The sequence below is a fragment of the Macrotis lagotis genome, chromosome X (genome assembly GCF_037893015.1).
Source record: "Macrotis lagotis isolate mMagLag1 chromosome X, bilby.v1.9.chrom.fasta, whole genome shotgun sequence".
NCBI classification, from domain to species: domain Eukaryota; kingdom Metazoa; phylum Chordata; class Mammalia; order Peramelemorphia; family Peramelidae; genus Macrotis; species Macrotis lagotis.
Window position 1 is genome coordinate 634,719,897 of NC_133666.1, and position 20,288 is coordinate 634,740,184.

The 20,288-nt window shown below is 47.2% G+C and overlaps 1 protein-coding gene across 2 annotated transcripts; it reads left to right on the forward strand.

Annotated features, from left to right (window-relative positions):
- Positions 1 to 5,735: 5,735 nt before the first annotated feature.
- Positions 5,736 to 19,609, forward strand: MATK (megakaryocyte-associated tyrosine kinase). 2 transcript variants are annotated; one of them, XR_012471992.1, is made up of 14 exons: positions 5,736 to 6,022; positions 7,972 to 8,022; positions 8,383 to 8,496; positions 8,671 to 8,786; positions 9,037 to 9,256; positions 9,904 to 9,997; positions 11,466 to 11,531; positions 12,126 to 12,225; positions 12,625 to 12,709; positions 13,275 to 13,348; positions 13,739 to 13,934; positions 15,542 to 15,628; positions 15,955 to 19,121; positions 19,519 to 19,609. XR_012471992.1 is itself a non-coding variant. In XM_074204053.1 (13 exons), the coding sequence occupies exons 2-13, from the start codon at positions 8,014 to 8,016 to the stop codon at positions 16,183 to 16,185; spliced, it is 1,392 nt and encodes a 463-aa protein (XP_074060154.1). In that variant the 5' UTR covers positions 5,736 to 6,022; positions 7,972 to 8,013; the 3' UTR covers positions 16,186 to 19,609. The 2 variants fall into 2 exon arrangements, 1 of the variants encoding a protein (XP_074060154.1); XM_074204053.1 differs by having other exon boundaries at positions 15,955 to 19,609.
- Positions 19,610 to 20,288: the final 679 nt, after the last annotated feature.

Below are 20,288 nucleotides of genomic sequence, written 5' to 3' on the forward strand. Positions count from 1 at the left end.
AATTCATTTATGTTGTACCCTATGAAGAACTTGGAAGCTGTCTTTTTATTTGTGCTTATAAATTATCTTACAGACAGTATGTCAATATGGATATGGTTTGGTTCATTTGAAGTCTGGTTTCTCTGAATTCCTTCAAGTGTTGGCTAAAAACCTCACCTTCTATAGGAAGCTTTTATAGATCCTTCTTAATGCTAGGGCCTTTCCTTTGTAGATTATTCCCAATTTATCATCCATATAACCTGTTTCTACATTGCTATTTGTTGTCCTTTCTCTTATTAGATGATAAAAATCTTTGAAGGCAGGACAAAGTAGATTCTGTAGAGTGCTTGGCACACAGTAGATGTTTAATAAATATTTCAAGAAACACTTATTTAAATGTCTTCTTGTGAAAGACTGTTCTAACTCTGTCTATACAAAGACAAACAAAACAGACATCACCCTCAAGGTGTTTCTATTCCCTGAGAAATTACCACATGTTCAGAAGTAACTCTATACAGAAGTCAATTTGTTGGTTGCTTAAATGAATGGTTTTACAAAGACCAAAGTCTACCTTTAATTTAAAAAAAATGTTTTATGTATTACATAATCTTGCTATCTGGAATATTTTATATTCTCAAGGATATGATTTCTCTCTCAACATATTCAGTTTTGATCAATGTATGGAATTAAGCATGAAAACAATGTAAAGATTATCAGACTGCCTTCTGTGAGGGGAGTGGAATGAGGGAAGGGAGAGTGAGGGGAAAAATGTAAAAATTCAAAACTTTACAAAAAATGATAGGTAGAAACTACTATTATATATAATTGGAAACCAAAATATTAAAAAAATGAACAGTTTTAGACCATTGTGACTTATAGGTAGGTCCCTTTAGCCACTCCACTACCATCTCTGGGGAAACATAAAGGCATATCATAGTATGAAAGGTTTTTTTGTTACTGTTCTCTGTTTCACTAGCACTGGTTATGAAAGTATTAAAAAAAAAGTATCCTCCTGATAGTGATTCTTAGGGTGAAATGTCTATCTACCCATTAAAATAAAGAAACAAGGCAGTCTACGGCTCTGTATTCAAACCTTTACAATCCCATAGTGTATTGCCTTCAAGAACCTAGGGTCATCTTACATTCCACAGGGTCATTCTAGGAAGACTTTGGTAAAGGAATTAACTATTCATAGCTCTCATTTCCTTATTTTGCTTTCTTTGTAAGAGGATCATAGTTCAATGGATAATAAAATAAAGTAATAAAATAAAACTTTAGTGAGGAATTAACTACTCATAGTTCTCATTTCTCTATCTGTTTTTTTGTAAGAGGGTCATAGTTCAGTGGAAAGGGTATGAGTCAGAGAATTTGGGTTTACATCTTGTCTGCTATTTATTAGCCACCTGACCTTGAGAAAGACATTTACTTTTTGTAGATCTCAGTTTCCCTTGTGTATTATTGGAGCAGGATGAGGGCAGCCACCTACTTGCCAACTTTCAAGAATATACTGTGGGTTGGTGAAAGAGAGAGAGACTGAGAGAAACAGCGACACATGGAGATACAGAGAGACAGAGATATAAAGACAGAGACAGAGAGAAACTCAGAGAGACACAAAAAAATTTTCTGAAACTGATGACTGCAGTTTAAGAATAAGAAGGAAAATGCTACCTAGCTAAATCTTTCCCACTCTGTCCAAATGAAAAAGAGAAAGTTTTTGCAGCTGAAACATGACTCTTTCTAAGGCATGTATCTCCAGGATGCCCACCTGGTCTTACTGACTTGAGAAGAATACTCAGATCTCTTGAATGTATGGGTAGTATTTGTTCCAATCCTTTAGCTGATTTTATTTCAATATTAATTTATTAATTTTAAACTGGTAAAATTTTTCAAAAAGGATATCTCAATATGGTCTACTAAATTCATGTGAATAGAGTTCAAATTATAACAGAGATTCCTAACTGATTTGGGATGACCACTTTTGCAAACTGTTACATTAATTTTCAAAACATGTTGAGGGGTGGCTAGGTGGCGTAGTGGATAAAGCACCAGCCTTGGAGTCAGGAGCACCTGGGTTCAAATCCAGTCTCAGATACTTAATAATTACCTAGCTGTGTGGCCTTGGGCAAACCACTTAACCCCATTTGCCTTGCAGACCCCCTCCAAAAAAAACATATTGAGTCATGTGGGAATTTGTTTTGTTTGGTTATGTATAGTTCTTACAAAGGTTTTCTTTTTCTTTTTTCCCCAAAGAGGGAAGAAAGGAGGGCAGAAAAAAAAGCTTGTTAATTTGAAAACTAAAAATTAATTTTAAAAATGTACATTAGACCAAATAATCTATAGGAAATCCAGAGTAGAATAAAAACCAGGTTACATATATGGTGGGAAACATTTGGATAATATTTATGGAGTTTTACATTAAATTAAAGATGCCTGCCTTGGGAATTTGAGAATGCCAGGGATAGCTAGTAAAAAGGATACTTGGAAATAAGTTAATAAGCCCCACCACTGCTGGTCAGTTAAATAAATTACTGAATCAACCAGTATAGTGACAAAGGACTCAAAATTGAAAACTATAACATTTTTCGTAGGGATATTCCCTACCTTTGGGACTTGCCAGGGAAGTGACTACTGAGATGTAAATTGCAAAAGTAGTAACAGAAATAAGATAATAAGCCCAATCAATACTGTTGATTAAACAAATTGCCAAATCAACCAGTAAAGTGACAAAGAACTCAATAAGGAAAACTGATATTTTCATAGGGATGTAGCTGAGAATGAGGAGTAAATTAGAATGCATTAGTAAGTCTCACACTACGGATGAAATTTAGGGACTAATCTTAAAGTCTTCATGGCAAGAGCAAGACAGAATAATAAGAGCAAGTTATGTTAAAGAGGTCTGCTGAGATAGGGGATAACCTCCTCCATATGCCATTGAACCAACCCTCCACAGCAACCAATGATCCCATGCCAACAACGACAAGGGCTACTCTAAAGATGCCAGCTATGAGACAAACAGTACCAGGGGCTCAATTTAGAAAGTTATGACCATTAGGCTTTGCCATAGATCTGATGCAGGAGTGACAGAGAAGTAATTCAGAGAAATGGAAAAAACTATAGGAGAGCCCCAGGGGATGTTGTCTTTACTCCTCTAAGCTCCTAGAGATGCAACGCCTATCTTTACAAGACTTGAAGGTTTGTGGAAGCAAGTCCATGTGTTTGGGGGCAATGAGAATCCATAAGACAACTACAGGAAGTTGTTGAAAGATATTCCCCAACAGGAGGGAGTTTTTAAAGTTGTAGGTTCAGAGCCTAGTCATCAAGGGACAATGTCTCTGGAGCTATGGATCATACTAGAGTGGTCCAAGTCATCAGAGGAAATGCTATGGATTCAGCTATCAATGTCTACATGCCAACCATAATCTGTTTTGGCTATGGTTGATCAGGAAAATAGAAATGACAATAAGATCACAGGGTCCACGGATCAAAGCAGAATACAGTGGAATGTTCAGTTCTCTGACTGTGGCTAAGTGGTCCAGTGGATAGGAATGCTAGTCCTGGAGTCAGGAAGACCTGAGTTCAAAGTTGATCTCAGACATTGTGTGATCTTGGGTAAGTCACTTAATCTCAGGAGTCTCAATTGTAAAATGGGAATAATATCTTCTACCTTTTAGAATTGTTGCAAGGCTAATAAAATGAGATAATATTTGTAATATACTTTATAAACCTTACTATGGCAGTTATTATTATTATTTATTATTATTAGATAACCTATGTCAGGTTTTTTTGTGTGATAGAGAGAGGTAAGACCTGATATGAATCTCAGAACAAACCAGATGAATAACTTCTTTACAATGTGTTTGAAAGAGAGTGGAGAGGCCCAAATGCAAGAAGGTCTCCAGGACCCTTAGGGGTGTCTCTGTGACCCTAGCTGAAGTATGGACTCCAGAAGAGAGACACTGGGAGGGCAACTTTCTGCTGCCTCGAGAATGGGAAGCCTTCCTGAGGAAGAAATTCAGTTCTAAAATTGGTGCACACTATGTGGGTTGTGGTCACAGAATGACAAATACAATCCACTTCAGAATTTCTTGACCCTGCTGAGAATAGGCTCAGAAATTTGTTCTCTCTGAATTGGAGGACCTTAGGAACTACCAGAAGAAATTATTAATCAGTGATTTCATCACCACAGAGGCCTCATCCATCAAGGTGGTACAAAGGAACTGGAGAATATTTGTCTGGGGAGACAATATTTTTTGATGGACAAAGTAATCAGGTTTTGCTGCTAACAGAAGTAGAGTATAAAAAATGGTAACTGAGGTTAGGTGTTTGAAAAACATTGACTTTGCCACCTACCTATATGCCTAACTCTAAATTCCAGATCTATTTAGCTCTCTGCAGATTTAGGAAAAGCCTAATCTTAATTTGGGGGGCATAATTTGGGACTTTTGTTAGCTGGGTATAGTAGCTCTGATCAAAGGGCTGCCAGTCTGGCTTAAAGAAGGGAAGAAGAGTATGAAGTAAAATGCAGTCAGGACCAAGGCCTCCTAATGGTCTTTCTGCCTCAGGTCTCTCCCCTCTACTGCCCATCCTTCATATGGTGATCAAAGTGATTTTCCCAAAGTGCAGGTCTGCTCATATAACACTATTCAACTACTGTGTTGTACTCCTTCTTCCTTCTAGGATCGAAAATCAACTCCTTCATTTGATAGGAGATCTTTACAACCTGACTCCTTCCTATCCTTCCAACTCTCTCATTCAGCCAAATTGACCTTCACCCATATGATGTTTCACCTCCCTTCTCTCTGCCCTGAGGTGTGGAATGTTCTTCCTCACCTCTGCCACTTAGAATCTACAGCTTCTTGGCACTTTGACCACAGCTACTACTGCTTTTAAGGTTACTTTCCCTCTGCTCTGTGGCTCTACCTTATACATAGTTAACATACCTATTTAAAAATATGAATGTAAACTCCTTGAGATCAGGTTTCTTCCCTCCTTCCTTCCCTCCCTCCCTTTCTTCCTTCCATCTCAGGGCTTAATAAATATGATTAATGTAACTTTCATTGTTATTTTGTATTCCAATGTTCATTTTCATAGAAACTCTTGTTTTGCCTAAAACCTTTCATTTTTTCCCGTTGTTTACTCAAGCTCTTTAGGTCAATTGTAAATTTCTTGTAAAAATTTGTTGCAACTGTGTTCCTGTTCCACAGTTCAGTTGCTGTTTTGGAGGACTAGTTGGAGCCTGACTGCCTTGTGGCCTCACAAAGGATATTGGGATTCCTGGGTACTGACATCTTTGGGTCTAAAGTCAAGACTGATGCATGTTTTTTTGCTGTCTGAGCTTTAAGGCCAGGGGCAAAGGTATGTAAACCTACCCAAACTGAGCCAGCTCAGCTTAGACGCCAAATTCCTGAGCTGGAAGGGACCTTCGCTATCCAGAGCTGACAGTCTTGTCTGCGTGACCAGAACAAACTCGTTTGCCGCCCCCCCCCCCGGTCTCAGTTTCCTTGTTTGTAAAAATGAGGAGGGTTAGAACCGAGTGAAGGTCATGGTTTGAGAGCCAAACTCATTCAAAGGTTATTTCTCCATTTCTCAGCTGCGGGGAAGAGAGCCACTCAGGAAAGTCTCTCTGGACGCCCCAAAGGAAGGGGGTTGGGACCCAGGCGGCCCTTCTTATCTCCTCTCCTCCTCCTCCTCCTCCCACTTCCCCACCCCCAGCAGGCTGGAGCGGACGGAGCTGGCGACTGGGACCGCAGTGTGTGCGTCCGGCGCTAGGACCCGCAAGGACCACTCCTGGGCTGCGGCGCCGCCGCCCCTTTCCACCCCGGGAGGGGGCACGGGGGGAGAAGATGAGGAAACGGAGCAAGTTGCCACAAGTTGAGCAGCCGCGGCCCCCGCGGAGCGCAGTGCCCACGGCCGGGGCCCCCCGCTAGCCCCGGGGAGGCAGGACAGGAGCCGGACGCGGGGCCCCGGCGGCGCCCCCATCCCCTGCCAGCCCGCCCGGGGCTGTCCCGTGCGCTCCGGAGCCGCGGCGGCCCAGGCGGGGCAGGTGAGCCGGGCGCAACGCCGTCTGTCCTGGGGAGGGGGCGCGCGGTGCGGGGACTGACACCCCCCGGGAGGGGAGGGGGGCTGCTCCCCAGCTTCCTCCCGCTCCTCCCATCCCCCTCCCCATCCCCGGCGGGCCGCTATCTGGACGAAGGGGGGAGGTGAACTCGGGGAGGCATCTCCGGGTCTGGCGGCAGCTGAGCCTGCGCCCGAGAGCGGGGGTGGCGAGACGGCACAGGCTGTGCTGTTCGGGTACGGCGAGGAGCTGGGTGGGGGGCCAAGTGGGTGACAGTCTTTTAGGGGACGGCCCGGGGGGTGCGAGTGGCAGCTGGCGGGCGAGACCGGCTCGGAGTGTGACATTTGCTGTGAGTGTCTCCATGATAGAAGGCGTGTGAGCTCCCCGCGGACTCCAGCTCCGGTTGTGTGGGGGTCCTGGGGTCTGGGGGGGGTCTCGGGGTGAGCAGGGTGCCCGAGAACCGCATGAACTACCCTTAGTCCTGATGATCCCGGCTGGGTGGGCAACGGACGCAGGCGGGTCGGGTGTTTACCAGCCTTCTGCCAGCGAATGGCGGGGAGTGTGGGCCTCGGGGCGCTGTGTGGGTCTCCTTGGGGGAGTAGTTTGGCAGAAAGGCACTTGATCTTGGAGATCACCCTGTTGGCTATGGCTTGTGTATACCTGGGGGGGAGGTGAGGGAGTCTTCTCCCAAAGACAAGTGGAAAGCCACCCCAGCCTTCTAAACCTTAGAATTTGGGGGTGCAGAGGCTTCCCTCTATCAAAATACTATATCCACTACTACTTCTTTCAGCACCCACTGGGAACAGTGGGTTGGAGGATATGGGGTTGGCTGGGCACCTCTGGCTAAGATTAGGGATCCGTGGAGAGCCCCAACGTAATCCTGTCCCTCTGAGGCTTACTCCTGGTATGACAGCCTTCCTGGAATGTACTATAGAATCTGAGAAGAGCTCTTAGAACAGAGAATGGCAGATCCTGTGCCAGTGTCCTTTCCTGGGGTCCCTTCCCGCTCCAGGGCCAGAATTCTTTGGGCCTGTGTACCCAACTGAGACTGTAACCTTCCGCCAATAGGTAAACCAGCATCCTTCAAGGGGGAATTGGCCTGCTAGCCAGCAGGGTTATAGATCTTAGCTCTATAAAATGAGAAGGGCATATGGACAGAGGAAGGAAGGCTTAGAGAAGCGGCTGGCCTTCAGGTTCACCATTGGAGTTAAGGCTAAAACCTCAGGCTCTCCAACCATAGAGATGAAGGGGAGAACCCTAAACTGCTGACCAATATCTCCTATGTGGCTTCAAATACTTAGAAATGACTTTGAGTCATCCCTTCCTTTCTTCCACTGCCCCCCTTCCTCTGGCCTCCCACATATACATTGTAAGAGAAAGGGGAAGAACTGAGCAGAAACTAAGTCTCTGACCCCCATCCCTCTCCCTGTACCCTGGTCAAATGGTTCTGGAGTCACCCATTCATCTTGGTTCCAGTTCCGTTTTCCTAGGGGAATGCCCTAGGGGCTAAACTAGGCCAGGAGGAGGGAAAAATAGAATCCTGGACTGTAAGAGCTGAGAAGAGCTCTTAGAATATAGAATGTCAGATCGGGATGGTCTTTAGGATCCAACCTTCTGGTCTTACATACTGAAGCCCAGAGAAGCAAAGTGAGTTGCTCAAGGTCACACAGCAAATTAGGTAGCAGAGGTGGGCAACTTGTTGGTATTCAGTCTGCTGTAGTTTCCTCTTCTGTAAAATGGAACATACTTGCAATAGATGTAGAGATATACATATATGTGTAAGTATATACATATAAAATCCATGATTCACCAGTAACTGACCATGGAGGGAACTGGATGTCAGGACTCCAAGGACCTTTTTGCAGACTCTTCTCTCATACCCTGAGGAACAGCTCTGGGGTAGCTTACCTGTTGCTTATACATTCTTCTTGTCCCAGGGAAGCCCCAGTGATCCCTGGATCCTCCATATCTCCATCAAGATGCCTACGGTAAGCCCAGCTTTAACCTGTGGTCAGGAATTTCCCAACTTTGGGACTTCTCGCTGCCACCCAGGGTCTCCTGTGGGTATCCCTTGGTTGAGGCTGACTCATGTTCCCTCATTGACTTCCACTGATTAACTTGACTTCCCCCTGGTGCTGTTGGGGAGAGGGAGGATGGTGAATCTGGGGATTAGGTTCTCCTATGTAGTCTGGGGATTGGCTATCTGCCAGTAGCTGGCTGTCTGGCCCACTCCTATGCCCAGGACCTCTCCTTCTCTTTCCCTGTCTCTCTTTTCTGCTCTCCAAATGCCTTCCTGTCCTTGTGGCTCTCTGTCTCAGAGTCCCACTAGAATCTCTCTCTGGCTATAGAGACGCTGGACACCAGGGACGCAATGTATCACCAAGTGTGAACACATGAAGCCCAAGCCAGGCGAGCTGGCCTTCAGAAAAGGCGAGGTTGTCACCATCCTGGAGGCCTGTGAGGTGGGGATGAGGCCACTGGGGGTGGTGGTGGGGAAATGGAAGCATCCCAGACTTTGGGGAGGTGAAGGTCTGAGGCCCATGAGCCAGGATCCGATGTAGATCTCAGGGAAAAGACTGGGCACAGCTTCCTATTCCCTCCCTCCATCGCCAGCTCTGGCCTCATCCCCTCGGCAGAGCAAGAGCTGGTATCGGGCTAAGCACCATGAGAGTGGTCAGGAAGGGCTGTTGGCAGCTGGAGCTGTTCGAGAGCGTGAGGCCATCCCAGCTGACCCCAAGCTCAGTCTCATGCCGTGAGTAGAGTGTTTTGGCGGGGGGGGGCTCATAGCTCCTACTGCCCCCATGTTGCCCTATCCATTTGCCCTTGATGCCAATTTGTCACCATGTGGGGAAGCCTCCTTTCCTCCTCAAGTCCATGGCATTCTTTGCCTAGGGCACCCCCTGCCAAGGTCCCTTTTTGCCCTTCCCCCTTATTCTATTCACTCCCCAGTTCCCCTGGGACTTCCTCTTCTAGTTCAAGGCCCTACCCCAATTCACCCACAGGTGGTTCCATGGCAAGATCTCGGGACAGGAGGCGGTAGCTCTGCTCCAGCCAGCAGAGGACGGGCTCTTCTTGGTCCGGGAGTCTGTGCGGCACCCAGGTGACTATGTCCTGTGTGTCAGCCATGGCCAGGAAGTGGTCCACTACCGAGTGCTGCACCATGGAGGACGGCTGACCATTGATGAGAGTGTCTCCTTCTACAATCTTATTGACATGATTGAGGTCTGACAGTCTCAGACATTACCTCTAGTGACCCTATCTACCCACAATCCCCTTTATTACTTCTAGGGGTTCTTTCTATCCCTCCTTCTGGCCTCCAGGAATCACTGATCTTTCCCAGGAACATCCTTTGAGGGTCTCCTAATACCCTAGACTTGAGACCTCTAAATCCTCAGTCTCCCTGGGAATCTCCACTAGCTTCCAACAACCCTAGATGAAAACTCAAGTTCTCCCAGTACCAATCCTGAAAAAATGCTCCAGGGAACTCCTCCAACCCCCCTCCCTCCAGCCTATCCCCTACTTCCCTACCTCCTGACCACTTTTTTTTCTCTCTACCCTCCTATCCATTTCTCAAGATTCTAACTGGGATCTCAGCCCAGCTTTGGTTACCAGGGAAACCAATCCGGCTGACAGCAACTAGTGTCCATGGGAACCAAGGCCCCCTGGCTCCCCCAGCCTCTTCTCAGCTTCCTGAGGGCCAGTGGTCACCAAGGAGGGATCTGGAATTGGGAATCTTCCCAGTTAACCAGAGAGCCACCCCCCCCCACAGCCCCAGGAGGGAGTCCAATCCCCTTTCCTTACAAGGATCAGTAGCCTCTACCCCTTGAACATGCCTCATGCTATGTGTCTGTCTGTCCATCCATCTGCAGCATTACATGAAGGACAAGGGGGCCATCTGTACAAAACTAGTGAAACCCAAGAGGAAACATGGAACCAAGTCAGCTGAGGAGGAACTGGCCAAAGGTGGGGGCTGTGGAGTAACCCAGGGAAAGGAGGATCTAGAAGTCTCTTTTTTCCCAGTCCTTACAGGGTTGAAATCTTAACAAAAGGTCTTACTGGGCAGGAAATCATAAGAGGGCATGGTGGTGGAACAAGCCTTTATTAAGTACCTACTGGCTAACAAGAATTATGTTGAGCAATTTATAAACACCTCATTTGATTCTCACAACAACCCTGGGAAATAGGTGTTGTTATTATCTTCATTTTGCAGTTGAAGAAACTGAGGCAGACATAAATTAAATGGCTTGTCAGGGTCACATTACTAGTAAATATCTGAGATTGGATTTGCACACAGGTCATCCTGACTCCAGTCTCTGTACACCTGTAAGAAGGCTGGATTTCAGTCTTGGCTCTGCCACTGCCTCACTGTAGGATCTTGGACAGGTCAAATCAACAAACATTAAGTGCCAGGCAAATCCTTTCCCTTTTCTGGGAGTTTCCTATCTGGAAAATGGCAATGCAGTGGTTAGAGAAAGGATCACTTCTAAAGTCAAGTTGTCCTTCCAACACAATAACTGTATGAAGGTGGGCACATGACTTAACCTTTCAATGCTCCCAAGTAATTCTTTAAGACTATGTGGTAATGGATGAATTTTTCTGAACTGGAAGAGGGAGTTTCTGTCCAAAGAGTTCCCTACCCTGATGAATTCCCAAGACTAGATTAAAAAAAAAAGCCAAATCCAAAACAGAAGCAACCACCCCAACCTTAATGGGCTGTTGTGAGAATCAAGTAAGATGGTGTTTATAAAGGGGCTTTGTAATTTTGTAATTGTGAGGCTCTATTTTTGTAGTAATAATGGGCCCATATGGGTGGCCAGCCTGTTGCAGTTGTAGCTTGTATTTATTTTAGCTCTTTAAAAAGTGCAAAGTGCTCTCCTTTACATCTATTTGCATATGTTCTTTCAGAACTGGCTAGAAGACTGACCTTCTAAGCCAGGAAACCTTGGGTTCATGTCCTGTCTCTGATGTAAGCTGACTATGTGACCTTGGGCAAGTCACAACCTCAGTGCTCTGGTTTTATTTCTAAGCTGCAGAGCAAGTGCAAAAAAATTTTGTTTTTAGGTTTTTTGCAAAGCAATGGGGTTAAGTAACTTGACCAAGGTCACACAGCTAGGTAATTAGTGTCTGAGGTCAAATTTGAACTCAGGTCCTCCTGACTCCAGGGCCGGCGCTCTATTTACCCCACCACCTAGCTGCCCCTCAAATATGCTTTCTTAGAGGGAATCACCTATTGGTGGAGTTCAAGTACAGTGACTTCACAGGAGGAGTCCCTTTTCCTATCCCTATCTCCTCTGTTCAGCCTGGCTGAAAATGTGCAAACAGGAGGAGAGAAAAGACCCTCCTTACTGGATGGATCAGGTGTGGGGAGTGGCCTGGGCCTCTACAGGGGCCTGGATCCCATCTGACTCCTACCTGGCCTCTTTCCCCACAGCTGGTTGGTTATTGAACCTGCAGCAGTTGACCCTCGGCAGCCAGATTGGGGAGGGGGAGTTTGGAGGTAAGTAGGGAAAAGAAACAATCATATTGAAATGCAAATAATAAAAGTTTTAAAAGAGAGAGACAGAGAGAGTAAGAGAATGTGAAAGAGCAAGAATGAGAGAATGTATGAGAAAGAATGAGAGAGGAGAGAAAGAGAGAGAGAATATAAAAGACAGAATGTGGAGGAGTGAGAATGAAAGAATGTAGGGGAAAGAATGAGAGAGAGAGAGAGAGAGAGAATATAAAAGATAATGTGGAGGAGTGAGAATGAAAGAATGTAGGGGAAATAATGAGAGAGAGAGAGAGAGAGAGAGAGAGAGAGAGAGAGGTGTTTGTGTGTATGTGTGATTACTCTCGGGATTAACTCCTGCCCCTCACCCACCCTCACACATACTGACCCCCAGGGGTGTTCCTGAAAGGAGAGACCAAAAGCTGGACACTCAGTAAAGACCGAACCCAGGAGAGAAACTCGGCCCCCAGTCTGAAAGAGACACAGACTGTGGTGGGGAAAGGTTATTCTTTTGGGAGGGAGGGGGACTTGGCTGGGCTTCATCTCCCCCCCGAGGTCAGAGGCCAAGGCTCAGACATCTTTTCGGTGGCCGGCTGGTCCCAGCCGTATTACAGGGGGAGTACCTGGGCCAGAAGGTGGCAGTGAAGAACATCAAATGTGACGTCACAGCCCAGGCCTTCCTAGATGAGACTGCTGTCATGACGTAAGTCTCGGGACCCCACTGGAAGGCACGGAAAGAAGCCCTTCCTTTTCCTCCCCCTCCCCCCCACAACTCCCCAGGGCTGGGGGGGAGGAGATTTCGGCTCCCAGGTTTAGGGCAAACAAGCGGAGCCATCATCTGGGCCTGGAGATTGCCAGTTGTGATTCTTCAGACCCCTTTGGGAAGGGACCCAATGGGGAAGAGCGGGAGTCCTGGGCTCCAGTTCACATCCAGACCTGGGCCTTCTAGCCCTGATTATGGGGTGACCTTGGGCAAGTGAGTTTGACTTAGTTTCCCCATTTGTAAAATGAGAAGGTTGGAACCAGGATGGGTTTGTTCTGAGCACTCCCCCCATAGCCATTCAACCCCCATTCCTCTCCTAATCCCCCCGCCCCCCCGCAGGAAGATACAGCATAAGAACCTGGTGCGGCTGCTGGGGGTCATCCTTCACCAAGGGCTCTACATTGTCATGGAATACATGAGCAAGGTCAGCAAGAACCTGGTCCTGTCCGTTCCTTCTCTGGCCGTCACTCTTTCCCTCTTTGTCTGTTCTTTTTCCAGCTGATTTACCCTTTCTCCATGGGGACTCCCCCTTCCTTCTTGGGCTCCTCTGACCATGCTCCCTCTAAACCCAGTCTTCCCCATTGCCAGGCTAAAAGGGGGTAGTGGACTCTGGGGGGAGGGCGGAGGAAGCTGAAGAGATCTGGAGAAGGAAACAGGAATGGGGGAAGAAGAAAAGATAGAGGGACTTGAGGGAGGGGGGTAGGTGAAAAGAATTTAAGGAAAGGGAGAAGAGGTTAGGAACGGAAGGTGAAGAGAATGAAGGGAGGGGAGAAGGGTCCAAAGGGCTTGTGGAAGAGGGTGAGAATTGAGGGAGGAGGAGATAGAGGACTTTCGGGGGAAAGGGAAGAAAATGGAGGAGGAGGGAGGACTGAGAGAAGATGAAAGAGAGTGGAGAATCTCGGGGGTTTGGGAAGGAGGTGGAAAGGAATGGGGAAGAAAAGAAGCTCCGGAGCCCACAGAAACCCCTCTGCCCAATCTTCCCTCCGTAGGGGAACCTGGTGAATTTTCTTCGAACCCGGGGCCGGGCCCTAGTACACAAGGCTCAATTGCTGCAATTCTCCTTGTAAGTGAAGAGAAGGGAACTTGAACCCTCACTGGCATTGCTTCTGAGAGACGCAGAGAACTGTGGGGCAGGGCAGGCCAGACCCCAGGAGAGGGGTATTGTATATAGTGCTGAAACTGAAGTCAGAGAGCTTGGGTTCTAGTCCACTTGCTGCTCTGTTACTCATCACCTTAGATAAATCTCTTTCCTTCCCTGGCCTCAGTTTACCTATCTATTAAAGATGGGTGTTGGACTAAATGAAATCTCAGGCCCTTCCAATTCCAATGGTTTGAGCCTCTGTGAGTTTGTATCTTGTGCTGGGCAAGAAGTTAGGGGCCAGAGCATAGGAGACCTTGATAGAAAACTTGTTCTTAATGCCCCAACCCCCTCTTCTCCCACTTCCTGGGCCAGGCATGTAGCTGAGGGCATGGACTACTTGGAGGGTAAGAAACTTGTACACCGAGACCTGGCTGCCCGCAACATCCTTATCTCCGAGGATCACGTGGCCAAGGTCAGTGACTTTGGTCTGGCCAAGGCTGAACGAAGGGGCCTGGATACCAGTCGACTCCCTGTCAAGTGGACTGCACCTGAGGCCTTGAAACATGGGGTGAGAAGAGGTGGGGATTGGGGTGATCAATCAGCTGTCAAGGGGGTTGTGTGTTTGGGAATGATTGTAAAGTGAATCCTAGACTGAAAATTCTAGAATTTCAGAGTTGGAAGGGACCTCAGCAGCTATCCAGTTCACCCCTGAATCCCTCACTTCTCATACCTGATAATTGGTAACCTGGCTCTTGCTGGAAGACCCCAACCCCATTTCCTACCCAGTCCTCTACCTCGGAGGCAACCCATTCCACTTTTGGATAGCTTCTTGATAAGGGTGTTTTTGTTTTTCATGACATCGTCTAAATTGCCTTGCTCTCTCTGCTTCTAATTCTAGTCTTTGGGACCATACAAAACACCTATTAATCCCACTTTTTTTGTGAAAAGCCCTTTAGATACTCCACCCCGCCACCCCCAGTTTTCTCCAAGTTTCTCCTGGTTCCCTCCACTAGACATCAGTCATGGACATGAGGGCCTTCCCCATCTTGGATGTCCTCCTCTGAACTCTCCTGGCCTATCAGTAGTCTTCCTAAGCCATGGTGCCCAGAACTGATCACAGCAATCCAGATTTAGTCTGAGGCAGAGGACAGTAGGACCATCAGTCCCTTAGAAAGCCTTGGCCCTTGTTGCAATCCAACATCTCATTAATCTTTTTGACTGCTCCAACACAGTGTCCTCTGATGTGTAGTGTGATCTTGGGCAAGTCACTTAGCCTCTTAGAGTCTTATTTTCTTAAAAAGAAAATTTTATCAGAGTGAGTACCTTCCTAGTTCATATATCCTGTGTTCTGGAGATGCCTTCTAGCTCTGATATTCTGGGTTCTAAGGGCCCTCCCAATTCTGACATTCTGGGTTCATTGTTCTAAGGCTCCTTCCAGCCCTAACATTCTGTGTTTTAAGACCCCTCCCAACTCTGATACCCTGTGTTCCATGTTCTAACACCCTTCCAACCAGAGTTGTGTTCTATGTTCTAAAGACCCTTTCTAACTCTGACACCCTGTGTTCTATATTGTAAGACCTCTGTCAATTCTGACATTCTGTGTTCTATGTCCTAAGTCCCCTCCCAACTCTGACACCCTGTGTTCTATATTCTAAGACATCTCTTAACTCTGACATTCTGCGTTCTATAGTTTATTTTAAACATTTGTTAAGCAGTACTCTGTACCAGCCTAATATGTTCTTTGCTATGGAGGAGATCCATAATTTCTTGACTTGGGAAACTTGCAATCTCATTAGGGACATGAGACATTGAGAAACACCCAGTGGTTCAAGTGTTTTAAACTCTGGACAGATAGGAGGTAGGGTCAGGGTGGCAGAAGACCAGAAGAGGGAAATCCTTAGGATGGAATCGGATCAGGGAATGTTTCCTGGAGGATGTGGGACTGCAACTGAGACCTCATGGAGAATTCCAGTAGACAGGTGTGATGTGAGGAAGGGTAGCATGCAAGGGAGGTTTCTTCCCCTCCACATCCCTCCTCCTGTTTTTACCCACTGCACTCCAAGGCTTTTCTCCTCTGCCCTGACCTTCCCTGATGATATATATAGTTTAGGGTCAAGGGATGCCATAGTCTTCCCCTCATCTCATTACACCTCCACTTCCAATCTGGACCTGCAGAAATTCTCCAGTAAGTCAGATGTCTGGAGTTTTGGGATCCTCCTATGGGAAGTATTCTCCTATGGCCGGGCTCCATATCCCAAGATGGTAAGCAATGGTGTCGAGTATGCCTTAAGATCATTTGGGCCAGAATAATGGGGAAGAGTAAAGCTTCAAGTTCACAATGAGGTGCAAGGATAGGATTAGATGGGGGACCCTGGAATTCCAGTAGAGAGAGAATGTGTTTGTATGTGTGTATGTATGTGCGTGTGTAAATCAGAGACAGAGCAAGTTGAGGCATAGGGGGAGAAAACACTCCAGGGTCCCAGTGACAGAGTCTGAAGGCCTTGGGTGGGGGTGGGGGGGAGGAGCCACAGAGCTGAGAATGAGTCCCAGCAGCCTTTGATGTCTTCTCCTGGTTGTCCCCAATGTAGTCCCTGAAGGAGGTGTCTGAAGCTGTGGAGCAGGGTTATCGAATGCAGCCCCCTGAGGGCTGTCCTGCTGGGGTCTATGCACTCATGGGCAGCTGCTGGGAGGCAGAGCCTACTCGCCGTCCAGCCTTCAGGAAGCTCTTGGAGAAGCTGGCCAAAGAACTGAGGAGCACAGCAACAGAGCCTGTCCCTGAGGGAAGCTCAGCAGGACCTCAAAGCCTCCAAGAACCTTGACCCTCTAGCCCTTGTACTCCCAACAATGCAAACCAGACTCTATACTAAAGTGGAGGGCTCCCAGGGGCCTTGTCCAACCCCACTGAGGACAGGAAGGAGATTGGAGAATGTCAAAACACCTCCTCCGATCTCTTCTCCTCCCTGGATAATTCCTGGACTGGGAGAGCCCTCCAAAAGGGGACTGGAACTGGGTGGGAGAGTGGGGCTGGGATGGGTGGGTTGTGATGAGCTGCCTTGCAGTTCATATACTCCTTCCCCCCTCATCAAGCTTCTGGGGCAATCTGGCCCAAGGTTCCTTGGGCTGCAGTCCCTCCTCTGCTGGTGCCTACTTGGGGAACAGCCAGGGGATGCCCTGAGATGGCCGATTGACATCAAGAAACCCAAGGGAGGGTCCTGGCAAACTGGGAGGTGATAAAGGACGTTGGAGGTTTTATTATTCTGAGACTGGGCTTCTGTCTTTTTGTCCCCTGCCTTTCTTAACTTCCTCAGCAGCTATCCTTACTGCTATGACAGTCAGCTTGGGGCAGGCTCCCCTGACCTGGGGTCCAGCTTTCAAATTTGGTAATGCATCGAGAAGGTGCGTTCCTTCCCTAAGACCTTCCTCCAATCCACCCTGAATCACAGCCTTCCATGATCCTGCAGCCATGGTGATCTTCCTAGTGAAAAATCTTCTCCCAGGATCCTATCATGGAGTTCCATTCCCCTCCTGGTAATCTGATCTGGGATCACATGCCCAATTTAGTGAAGGATCTGTTCATGGGATCCCATTACTCTCTGATTATCTGGGATCCCATGCCTATGGTGATCTAACCAAGGAGGGCCCTCTTTCCTTTTGGAACTCGTCCCAGGGAAGGGAATGCCGTGACTTCCCCTAGAGCTCCTGGAAGCCAGCTCTAAACAAGCCTTGGGATGAGCTGGATGCAAGTGAAGCAGAAAGAAATTCCCTGGGCCCCAGGAAAACAGTATCTCAGAGTTGAGAAGGATCTCAGAGGGCTCCTTATCCACCCTGCATCTGAGCAAGGAGCATCTACTGAAGGGAAAGCCTACTTCCTCTGGGGACTGCCCATTCCTCTGGGAATAGCAGCAACTCTAAAGAAGTCTTTACTTAAAAGTCTCAATCTGTCTCCTGAAAATATTCCCCTTCCCCTCTGCTCCCCCCCTCCCCAGAACAAGCCTGATCCCTCTAACATAGGATAGTCTTTCTAATACTTAAAAATAGGTCTCGTGTCTTCCTTAAGTCCCAATTATTGTCAAATCTTTCAAAGAAGCCCCTTCTCTATACTCTTCACCTGGAAAGACATTAACTATGCCCTTACTTTCCCTTTGAAAACCTTGAAGCCCCTTCAGAAGAAAGCCTAGAAGATTGGGGTCAGGACTGAGGTAAAGAGGGGCCACCACAGCACTACACCCCAGCTTAGATGGCACCATCATCTCTCAAGCACAGCCTAAGGTTCACCTGTCCCCTGTCCTTCAGTGGCCCAATAATCTGTGGGCTAGTCTCTGTCCTGCTCCCCCTTCCCAGGGCCTCTAAGCTGACACAGATGTCTAGGAGCATCAATCTCCAGGGCATAAGCAGCTCAGGCCCAGACTAAAACCACAAAATACCCTAACCCTCCCTGATACTACCTGCCTGCCCTCTTAACCAATTTGTGGCCAATTAGTGTAATTGGGAGACTTGTCAAGATGAAGCTTGTTAATGTTTTAAAGTGATGAAACAATTAAGGGCCTTGCAAGGAAGGTAATTATGGAGAGGGCACCCCCTCCCTCTCCCAGCCTGCTCCAATCACCACTACCACCACCATCACCACTGTCAGCCTGGACAAATTGACAAGGGCTTTTGTAGATACAGAAGGTCTGAGTAAGAAAGGGGATACTGGAAATCTGCTTTTTTAAATAAGTAAGCTGAGACCAAGGGAGGAAGATGGGACTTGCCAGGCTTGCGTAGTGACTCTGTGGTAAGACTAGGACCAGCCTCCACTCAGGTCTCCCGACTCACAGTCCAGTGCTTGCTACCCAACTCCAAGGTTCCTCCTTCAGGAACATGGCCTGGCTGCCAGTCCTGGGTGTGAATGCTGATCTACTAGCTGGGTGACCTGGGGTTCTTTCTGGATGTCAGCTTCCTCATAGTTCAAATGGGGATAACAGCACCTCCTGTCACTGTCCGCACCACAGGATTGTTAGGGAATTTTTTTTTTTCAAATTTCAACTCTTGTTAAACAACTTTTATTCTTCAAGTGTTTTAGCAAGCTTAAGTTGGCTCCAGGCACTGTCCTGGGCTGTGGAGAAATAAAGATAAAAGTAACTTGTAAAAAAAAAAGTGACTTGCAGACATCTGGGGTGCTCTTTGGGGTTGTTGGAAGCTTGTATCTGGGGAGGAGACAAATAATGGAGGGAAGCAGACAATTACCTAGGCTTGCACTACAGTGGGATAACTTGGGGTCCCAGGCCCCCAAGATGACCTCTCCATGGTATTTCCCTTACCCCCTTTCCCCTCCTCAAATCTTGGGGAAGCTGTTGGAGCTATCAGTGGTCTCAGTGGAAGGATGTGAATTTAGATTCTCAAGGGAAGGTTGGGGTGTGGAAAGTCAGTGTGTCTCTGAATCTACCTCTTGGCCTTGCTACTAACTCACCAGGTAACCTTAAGCAAATTGCTCTGACCTCAGTTTCCTACTCTATAAAATGTGACTGCTTCAAATGAAGTCTTCCTTGCCTTCCCTAACTTCGCTTGGGTTAAAGCCTCATCTTTTTGGCCATGGAAGTGACCCTAACTTCTCTGAGGCTAAATATGCAGAGCACAAACTGGCGAGTCATTTCAAGAGGAAAGGAAATGATGGACCATGCCAGACTGTCTTGGCTCAGCATGAAGGCTACAGGGGGATGAAGTCTCCAAGACTGTCTCTCTGCTGTCATCTGCTCTAGATCCTTGGAGGACTGAGGTACAGGAACTCTTGACTTTGCTCTTTTAGAATGGATTCCTAGTCACATACTAGTTAGACTAGCTTAAGTCCCTTCCAACTTTGATATACTGTAATTCTATTATGTTTCCTAATGGTTCTCCATCCATTAGTCTTCTGAGAGGGACTGAGGCACAGCAGAAGAAGCCTGCTCCTCTCCTCTTGTCTCCCACCTACCGTATCCCTCTATAAGCTGCCTGTCCACCAGGACTTTGCCTTTATCCATTCTATTCGGTTAGCCACTCCCCAACCCTCTACCACCTTCTAGACCCAGGGGACAGCAAGGGGCAGCAGCTGTCTGTCATCCTTAAAAGGGAAGGCCTCCCAATTAATCACTGGCGCTAATCTCTCTTCCAATTCTCCTCCCATTGCTTTCTAGTCTGTAAGGGCTTATGACAAGGTTCTGTAAAGATCTGCAGAGACAGGTGGGTGTCCCAGGGATGAAGACTTGACCAGAGGAGCCCCCTGTTCCTGGTAAGTGCCATATGGCTAAGGGGGTGAGGCTGAAGGGAGAATGAGGCTGGTTGAGGAAGTGGTACCAGGGGATGGTTTGAAGGGACCCAGTAGAGTCAGGATCCCCTACCCTATACTCCTCCAGAGAAACCCGGAAGGAGTCAGACTAACAAAAGAATCAGGAAACCAAAATGGAGATAGAGATGTTTGTTGCAAAGAAAGACTAGGAGCCAGTACACCTGAGTTCTAGCTCTGGGGGAAAAGGAGCAGACATGTGCTTTTAAAATCAAAAAATCTCCAGGGCAAAGAGAGTTTCAGAAGGCATCTAATCCCCTTTCCATTCTTGAAAAAGTTGTTATCCAGTCTATAATTGAAAAGCCCTGGTGATAGGGGCTTCCCATTTTGCTCTTCAACAGCCCCGACTTCTAGGAGGTATTTTTTAATGAACGACCATCTACTTCTCCTCCACCCAAATCTAATGACTTTCTTCTGTTGCTCTTATTTCTACCTTCTGTGACCATAAATGTGTTTAATTCTTTTTCCACATAGCCCTTCAGATAACTGAAAACAATTACCAAATGTCCCCTGAGTCTTCTCTTCTCCAGACTAAACATTCTCAGGTTCATTTGCCTCTCCTAGCCGCCCTCTTTTGGAAATGTTCTGGTTTGTTATTGTCCTTCCTATATGGCCTCAGAA